The sequence below is a fragment of the Halictus rubicundus genome, unplaced genomic scaffold (assembly GCF_050948215.1).
Source record: "Halictus rubicundus isolate RS-2024b unplaced genomic scaffold, iyHalRubi1_principal scaffold1266, whole genome shotgun sequence".
Classification (NCBI taxonomy): Eukaryota; Metazoa; Arthropoda; class Insecta; order Hymenoptera; family Halictidae; genus Halictus; species Halictus rubicundus.
This window is the reverse complement of record NW_027489807.1, coordinates 7,245-17,994: the sequence shown is the minus strand read 5'-3', so window position 1 is coordinate 17,994 and position 10,750 is coordinate 7,245. Positions and strand designations below refer to the sequence as shown.

The window sequence follows — 10,750 nt, the reverse complement described above, 5'->3', positions numbered from 1 at the left end:
ACGTGACGCAGCGTAGACCCACTTGTAGCGCCAGGGGGCCCGTAATTTATGGGACGGTTTCCAGACACGCGGGACTTGGTGTCGTCTTCCTTAGACGGACTCTGCCAAGTGTCTACCAGCTCGTGGGCGTTGCATAATGCCGAAAACCGCCCCCTAAATGCAATTATTGGTCCCCCACTATTCGAACCCTATCCGCGGAGGGAATCTATCTAGTCAACGTTCTTAAGATTCTTCTCCGTTCTCGTCAGATACCAACGAAGTCTCGCCTCTGTATTATCGCTTCTTTTTTGCAATCACTTCGCTGTACAGTAACCATCCGCTTTCGTTAAATACATATATATTGTTACTAAACAGTGTTGTGAACATAACCCTACAACCAGCTTGCATACATCCTAAAGATTGTGCGAGCACGCGTCACATCGTAACTACCTCAATTTTACGACGTTGGTGACGCCACAACATGGTCCTTCGAGCCGGATTAAAACCTGAACGAGCTTAAAATACAAACACCGAACGTATTCGACGAAGCTTGGTGCATTGATATTGCATTAATTGGGAAAGAGCTGCCGTGGAAGCGTAGCTGTTTCAATTTATATACCACTGGAGAAGAAGGCATCGAGGAGACGCAGCTGCCTAACAACAATTGGCAGATTGGGAAGGTGCTGCTCATCGGGAATCAACCCACAACACAGTCAACACCACGTCATTCTCTGAAGCAGAGGACATTGCTGTGGAAAAAGGTGCAACTTCTCTTCAACACCATCTCGTCCGACATTCTCTACGAAGCAGCCATCGCATTCTATACAACTTGTGAGGGCTGTAATATCATCGTTCGGTAAGCTCTGAATCACCTTTAATATCCTTGTATAACTCTCGCAGTCCTTGACTCCATATCCATCTTCTTTAATATAGCCGAAATCATGTCGGAACAAATGAAAACTCTTAAACGCCAGTGTGCATCAATTAAAGCTCAGCTAACGAGAATAAAAAATTCGCTGACTAGTTCTTTGGAGATATCCGCATTAAATGTACGAAAGTCTAAAATAACTGAACTTTACGATAACTTTCATAGTATAATTATCGAACTCGAAGCCCTTGACGAATCAGGCGATTACCAAAGCCATATTATCGAATTTGAAGACTCGTATTATGCTTGTGCGGAATCATTGGATAAATTACAAAATTCTAAAAATGCAGCGCCTTCGGAAAAGTCTGACACAAGGCGAAATAATGCAAACGATAACGTAAAGGGTAATGGAATTTTACCGAAAATTAAATTACCGACATTTGATGGCAATCTTCTCGAATGGCAAAGTTTTCATGACTCTTTTCTATCGATGGTCCATGAAAACGAAGACTTATTATACGTGCAAAAATTTCATTATTTGAAGCACTCCTTGCATGGAGAAATAGCAAGTGTTATCGATACGCTAAGCGCCTCCAAGGAAAATTATTTGGTAGCATGGTCTATATTAGTAAAACGGTGTACTCAACCACGAAGAATCATACAGGCTCATTTAAAATCATTATTTGAATTGCCAAGCCTTACGCATGATGATCCGGTAGCATTACGCTCGTTAATTACCGCAACGGAAAAACATGTAAATGCTCTAAAGGCTATTTCGGTACCAGTTCATAGTTGGAACGAAATACTGACTTACATAATCACTTCAAAATTAGATAAGACGACTCGCCGTGAATGGGATCGCTCTTTGAATGATCAGGATCTTCCGGAGCTTGACGATTTATTAAATTTCCTTTTGAAATTTTCTCGTGACGATGCCGTTGTGCATTTGGAAAACCCACACGAAACAGGTAGGGCACAGCTACCTGCTAGGGCAAGCAATAAAGTCTTAAACCAGGAGCGCAGTTCTAGGTCGGGACATCAATCTTATGTTTCAACGCAAGAAAAAATCGTTAAATGTCAACTTTGCAGCAAATCGCATAACATTCAAAACTGTGAACGCTTTTTAAGTTTATCAATAAACGATCGCTTTAACGTTGCAAAGAACGCCAAATTATGCATTAATTGTTTAAAGGCGGGGCATTCGTGCAGCAAATGTTATTGTGGCACTTGTAAGAAATGTCAGCGCAAACATCATACCCTATTACATCGCACCGAAGATGTTAATAATAGTTTAGCATCTAATTCGTGCGCAGCTCCAGCCGAGCAATCGCATACGTCACTAACTGCTTCTATTCCATCCGAAGTTTTGCTTTCTACGACACGCGCCTTTATACTGGACAATCAAAATGTTCAACATGATTGCAGAATTTTATTAGACTCAGGATCACAAGTAAATTTTATAACCGAGGAATTAGCAAATAAATTAAAGTTACCTAAAACGAGCATTGATGTGCCAGTATTTGGCATAAATCAAGTGGAATCGCGTATTAAACATACCGTACGAACTACTATCGCATCCAAAACGTCTAATTATAAGGCACAAATAAGATTTTACACAATTCCACAAATTGCATGCTATTTGCCTACGCAACAAATCAACCGTTCTATTGTAAATATTCCGAAGAATATTCAGCTAGCTGATCCGGAATATCATAAACCATCGAAAATAGATGCATTATTAGGCGCTGAATTATTTTATCAATTGCTGTCTGTTGGTCAAATTTATTTATTCAAAAAATCGCTTGTTTTACAAAAAACTGTTATGGGGTGGATTTTGTCTGGAACAATTCCTTCCAACAAGCCCGCTTTGAATTCGATAAAATGCCATTTATCTACTTCATCTATAGATGACCAAATCGCGAAATTCTGGGAACTTGAGGAGTATCCTACAGAAAAAATTGCTTCTAAAGAGGAAGAATTATGTGAATCTCATTTCCGAGAACATACAAGTCGCAATTCTTCAGGACGTTACATCGTACGTTTACCGTTTGCACCAAACAAATCGAACCTAGGAACTTCTTATGAAATAGCCTTGAAGAGATTTTACAATTTAGAAAAACGTCTGATTCAAAATACTGCTTTAAAGCAAGAGTATTCAAAGTTCATACAGGAATATCGAGTCTTAGGCCATATGACTGATATTTCCAAAAATGATTGCAGGAAAGACGGTTATTATTTGCCTCACCACCCTGTATTCAAACAATCTAGTCTAACTACAAAACTTAGGGTAGTTTTTGACGCTTCTGCCATCACTTCGAATGGGTTCTCTTTAAATGATGTTTTATTAGTAGGGCCTACAATACAGGATGATCTATTCTCTCTTCTAGTACGCTTTCGTTTACATAATTATGTCTTGACCGCTGATATTGAGAAAATGTATCGGCAAGTACTCATGCATCAGGATGATGCAGCTTATCAAAAGATCCTGTGGCGTGAAAATATAAACGAACAAATAAAAACTTTTAGACTTGACACTGTTACGTATGGTACAGCATCAGCATCGTTCCTCGCGATACGCGCTCTGCAGCAATTAGTGCAAGATGAGGGAAGGCCTTATCCATTAGCATCTAAATCCATTGTCAATGACTTTTATGTAGACGATCTATTAACCGGAGCGTCTACCTATGAAGAAGCTGTCAAATTACGAGACGAATTGATAAAACTTACAAGCAAAGCTAAATTTCATTTAAGACAATGGGCCTCGAACGAGACGTCCTTACTTAAGGATTTAGTGGACAAATCTTTAAAGGACACACACGAAATAAATTCTAATTCAATTGTCAAGACGCTCGGTGTGCTTTGGAACTCATCTACCGACGTTATTACATATTCGACAAACATGAATACTAGCAACTCTCGTATTACAAAAAGAACAATTTTGTCAAGTACAGCGCAATTATTTGACCCACTAGGTTTATTAGGGCCTGTCATTGTTAAAGCCAAAATGATCATGCAGGATTTATGGAAGGCTAAACTAGATTGGGATGAATCTGTTCCACAACATATATACTCAGATTGGGAAGATTACAAACAGCAATTGTCGTGCCTATCACAATTTAAAATGCCACGAAAAATTATTGCAACAGCGGCATCGGAAATCCAACTTCACGGATTTTGCGATGCCAGCGAAAAGGCTTACGGTGCCTGCATATATATCCGTTCTCGACAAGCAGATGGTAGTACCACCGCCCGTTTAATAGCATCCAAATCGCGCGTGGCTCCCTTGAACTCAACTACAATTCCAAGATTAGAATTGTGCGCTGCAGTATTGTTATCAAAATTATACGTAAATGTAAAAAGGGCGCTCAGCATACAATTTAATTACACAAGGCTCTGGACGGATTCGACAATTGTCTTATGTTGGATCAATACATCGTCGAACACTTTAAAAACTTTCGTAGCCAATCGTGTGTCAAAGATACAAGCCGTTACACAATCGAATGACTGGCGACATGTACCTTCGCAACAAAATCCAGCAGATGCTATTTCGCGTGGTCAAAATCCAATAGAATTTCTAAACAATGAATTATGGATTCAAGGTCCTTCATGGTTACATCAATCAGAGGACGCATGGCCATTGTCACCAATGCCTTCAGCGAAGGTACCCGAATTACGGACAATTACTGCATTAACGATAAATTGCAATAACGAACTATTTCTTCGATTTTCGTCCTTTGTAATGCTAAAGCGAGTTATAGCTTATTGTTATAGATTTTATAATAATGCTTCCAAAAAGTACATTCGACATGGCAAGATTAATGTTGAAGAATTAAATCATGCACACGATCAAATAATAAAGACGTTACAGCACGAACATTTTAAGAGAGAAATAGATGCGTTGAACTCGGGCAAGACACTTGACAAACGCAGCAAAATTCTTAATTTAAATCCTTTTTTGGATGAGCAAGGGATTCTTCGTGTAGGCGGAAGATTGCATCATTCGCTTTTAGATTACAATCAAAAACATCCGATTTTGCTACCGCGAACACACCATGTTACCAAATTAATCATTCGCGAGCATCATATTAAAAATTATCATAGCGGTGTGCAATCCACATTAAATGTAGTCCGACAAAGGTATTGGATCATCGATGGAAAAAATTTTACACGTCATATAATCCGGAAGTGTATTAGATGTCAGAGGGCTCGCCCTTCGGACATGAACTATATTATGGGAAATTTGCCAAAAAATCGCGTACAACAAAGCAGGCCATTTGAAATTTCGGGTGTAGATTATTGTGGACCCTTATTTGTCAAGGAAAAGAAATTTCGAAATCGCGGAAAGATAAAGGTATATGTTTGCGTATTCGTATGCTTTGCAACAAAGGCAGCACACATGGAATTGGTCAGTGATCTGACCACGGAATCGTTTATAGGCTGTCTGAAACGTTTTTTCTCTCGACGTGGTAAATCACGTCATATTTATTCTGACAATGCTACTAATTTTGTGGGCGCGAACAATGAGTTAAAGAATCTTCTTGATTTCTTAAAAAATGAAACATTTGTTCATAGGGTGACACAATATTTGACAAACGAAGGTGTCACGTGGCATTTTTCCCCCCCGCGATCACCCCACTTCGGTGGCCTGTGGGAAGCCTTAGTCAAGTCCTTTAAGCATCATTTGATTCGAACTGTTGGTGATCAATTGTTCACATATGAACAATTAAATACCTATATAATTGAAATTGAGGCGATATTAAATTCCCGACCGCTAACTCCTATGTCTTCAGATCCAAACGACACATCTGCCCTCACCCCTGCACACTTCCTAATAGGTGATTCGCTAAAGAGCATACCTGAGCATGATTTACAGCATGTATCCTCTAATAAGTTGTCAACATGGCAACACATCCAAAGGGTGAAGCAGCATTTTTGGGCGAGATGGCATAAGGAATATGTAAACCAACTCAGTATACGTAGCAAATGGCGAACATCATCATCGCAGCAGCCAAGGATTGGGGACCTTGTAATCTTGAAGGAAGACAACGTTCCACCAATGCAATGGCACTTGGGACGTATTATCGAACTCCATCCCGGTGATGATAACGTTATACGAGTTGTGACCGTAAAAACTGTGAGCGGAACATACAAACGTAGTGTTAAGCGAGTATGCCCACTACTTATGGACTCTTAATTATACTATAGTGTACTTATATCCGTTTGCGTTTGTAATACTTATTATTCTTCGTATTTTTATGGCTATGATATTCATTTTTTTAAACATTAACATTACTTTAGATCTACTTAGATTACTTTAGATATATTACTTTTTGCGTTACGTATATTATCAACTTCAAGGTAGTTCGCAGTTACTGCAGTTATGATCGTGTTTTATACTCAACAATCGCCTACATTTTAGATACCGCCTTAAATTCCTTTTTTATTGTTTGTATTCTTGTTGATATTTTGTAAACCTATTATTCCACATTTTGCCTTTTACGAACGTGTGCAATTGAACTAAATAGTTCAAGGGGGGCGGCGTGTTGCGTCGCCAACCCCAATCTCAGTCTGGGTTTACGCTGCGTCACTTTCGAGAAAGTCTCCTATTCCATCCTTAACAAATTTATGTCTTTACGACCAGGGTGCGACTGGCAAATGTCAGCGCACTTTCACGGTCAAAATCCGCTCGACCGTACCGCTCTCGATGGCACGTGACGCAGCGTAGACCCACTTGTAGCGCCAGGGGGCCCGTAATTTATGGGACGGTTTCCAGACACGCGGGACTTGGTGTCGTCTTCCTTAGACGGACTCTGCCAAGTGTCTACCAGCTCGTGGGCGTTGCATAATGCCGAAAACCGCCCCCTAAATGCAATTATTGGTCCCCCACTATTCGAACCCTATCCGCGGAGGGAATCTATCTAGTCAACGTTCTTAAGATTCTTCTCCGTTCTCGTCAGATACCAACGAAGTCTCGCCTCTGTATTATCGCTTCTTTTTTGCAATCACTTCGCTGTACAGTAACCATCCGCTTTCGTTAAATACATATATATTGTTACTAAACAGTGTTGTGAACATAACCCTACAACCAGCTTGCATACATCCTAAAGAATGTGCGAGCACGCGTCACATCGTAACTACCTCAATTTTACGACGTTGGTGACGCCACAACAATAATATTACTAGAATATAGAAGAATCTACCAGAATTTGCCATAATATTACTAGAATATAGAAGAATATACCAGAATATACCATAATATTACTACAATATAGAAGAATATACGAGAATATACCAGAATATACTAGAATATAGCAGAATATACTAGAATATAGCAGAATATACCAGAATATGCCAGAATATACCATAATATTAGTCGAATATAGAAGAATATACGAGAGTATACCAGAATATACTAGAATATAGCATAATATACCAGAATATTCCAGAATATACCATAATATTACTAGAATATAGAAGAATATATGAGAATATACCACAATATTACTAGAATATAGAAGAATATACCAGAATATACCATAATATTACTAGAATATAGAAGAATATACCAGAATTTGCCATAATATTACTAGAATATAGAAGAATATACCAGAATATACCATAATATTACTACAATATAGAAGAATATACGAGAATATACCAGAATATACTAGAATATAGCAGAATATACTAGAATATATCAGAATATACCAGAATATACCATAATATTACTAGAATATAGAAGAATATACGAGAATATACCTGAATATACTAGAATATAGCAGAATAAAATAGAGTATACGAGAATATAGCAGAATATGCCAGAATATACCATAATATTACTCGAATATAGAAGAATATACGAGAATATACGATAATATTACTAGAATATAGGAGAATATACCAGAATATAACATAATATTACTAGAATATAGAAGAATATTCGAGAATATACTAGAATATAGCAGAATATACCAGAATATACTTGAATCTACCAGAATATACCATAATATTAGTCGAATATAGAAGAATATACGAGAGTAAACCAGAATATACTAGAATATAGCATAATATACCAGAATACTCCAGAATATACCATAATATTACTAGAATATAGAAGAATATACGAGAATATACCTGAATATACTAGAATATAGCAGAATATGCCAGAATATACCATAATATTACTAGAATATAGAAGAATATACGAGAATATAAATGAATATACTAGAATATAGCAGAATATAACAGAATATACCAGAATATACCATAATATTACTCGAATATAGAAGAATATACAAGAATATACCTGAATTATACTAGAATATACTAGAATATAGCAGAATATACCAGAATATACTTGAATCTACCAGAATATACCATATATTAGTCGAATATAGAAGAATATACGAGAGTATACCAGAATATACTAGAATATAGCATAATATACCAGAATACTCCAGAATATACCATAATATTACTAGAATATACAAGAATATACGAGAATATACCTGAATATACTAGAATATAGCAGAATATGCCAGAATATACCATAATATTACTAGAATATAGAAGAATATAGGAGAATATAAATGAATATACTAGAATATAGCAGAATATGCCAGAATATACCATAATATTACTAGAATATAGAAGAATATACGAGAATATAAATGAATATACCAGAATATAGCAGAATATACCAGAATATACCAGAATATACCATAATATTACTAGAATATAGAAGAATATACGAGAATATACCTGAATATACTAGAATATACTAGAATATACCAGAATATACCAGAATATACCAGAATATACCATAATATTACTCGAATGTAGAAGACTATACGAGAATATACGATAATATTACTAGAATATAGGAGAATATACCAGAATATACCATAATATTACTATAATATAGAAGAATATTGGAGAATATACTAGAATATAGCAGAATATACCAGAATATACTTGAATATACCAGAATATACCATAATATTCCTCGAATATAGAAGAATATACGAGAATATACCAGAATATACTAGAATATAGCATAATATACCAGAATATTCCAGTATATACCATAATATTACTAGAATATAGAAGAATATATGAGAATATACCATAATATTACTAGAATATAGAAGAATATACCAGAATATACCATAATATTACTAGAATATAGAAGAATATACCAGAATTTGCCATAATATTACTAGAATATAGAAGAATATACCAGAATATACCATAATATTACTAGAATAGAGAAGAATATACCAGAATATTACTAGAATATAGAAGAATATACGAGAATATACCAGAATATACTAGAATATAGCATAATATAGCAGAATATGCCAGAATATACCATAATATTACTAGAATATAGAAGAATATACGAGAATATACCTGAATATACTAGAATATAGCAGAATATGCCAGAATATACCATAATATTACTAGAATATAGAAGAATATACGAGAATATATCTGAATATACTAGAATATACCAGAATATACCAGAATATACCATAATATTACTCGAATATAGAAGAATATACGAGAATATACCAAAATATACTAGAATATAGCAGAATATACTAGAATATAGCATAATATACCAGAATATTCCAGAATATACCATAATATTACTAGAATATAGAAGAATATATGAGAATATACCATAATATTACTAGAATATAGAAGAATATACCAGAATATACCATAATATTACTAGAATATAGAAGAATATACGCGAATATACCTGAATATACTAGTATATAGCAGAATATACCTGAATATACCATAATATTAGTAGAATATAGAAGAATATACGAGAATATATCTGAATATACTAGAATATACCAGAATATACCAGGATATACCATAATATTACTAGAATATAGAAGAATATACGAGAATATACCTGAATATACTAGAATATAGCAGAATATAATAGAATATACGAGAATATAGCAGAATATGCCAGAATATACCATAATATTACTCGAATATAGAAGAATATACGAGAATATACGATAATATTACTAGAATATAGGAGAATATACCAGAATATAACATATATATATATATATATATATATATATATATATATATATATATATATATACTAGAATATAGCATAATATACCAGAATACTCCAGAATATACCATAATATTACTAGAATATAGAAGAATATACGAGAATATACCTGAATATACTAGAATATAGCAGAATATGCCAGAATATACCATAATATTACTAGAATATAGAAGAATATACCAGAATTTGCCATAATATTACTAGAATATAGAAGAATATACCAGAATATACCATAATATTACTAGAATAGAGAAGAATATACCAGAATATTACTAGAATATAGAAGAATATACGAGAATATACCAGAATATACTAGAATATAGCATAATATAGCAGAATATGCCAGAATATACCATAATATTACTAGAATATAGAAGAATATACGAGAATATACCTGAATATACTAGAATATAGCAGAATATGCCAGAATATACCATAATATTACTAGAATATAGAAGAATATACGAGAATATATCTGAATATACTAGAATATACCAGAATATACCAGAATATACCATAATATTACTCGAATATAGAAGAATATACGAGAATATACCAAAATATACTAGAATATAGCAGAATATACTAGAATATAGCATAATATACCAGAATATTCCAGAATATACCATAATATTACTAGAATATAGAAGAATATATGAGAATATACCATAATATTACTAGAATATAGAAGAATATACCAGAATATACTATAATATTACTAGAATATAGAAGAATATACCAGAATTTGTCATAATATTACTAGAATATAGAAGAATATACCAGAATATACCATAATA

The 10,750-nt window shown here is 34.5% G+C and overlaps 1 protein-coding gene across 1 annotated transcript; it reads left to right on the top strand.

Moving 5' to 3' along the window:
• Nucleotides 1–528: 528 nt before the first annotated feature.
• Nucleotides 529–6,014, top strand: LOC143365057 (uncharacterized; the record flags this gene model as incomplete). The annotated part of the gene is made up of 2 exons (XM_076805029.1): nt 529–819; nt 880–6,014. Coding segments are annotated over 2 exons (5,426 nt in total), but the record flags the coding sequence as incomplete, so codon positions are not given.
• Between the last annotated feature and the right edge of the window lie 4,736 nt (nt 6,015–10,750).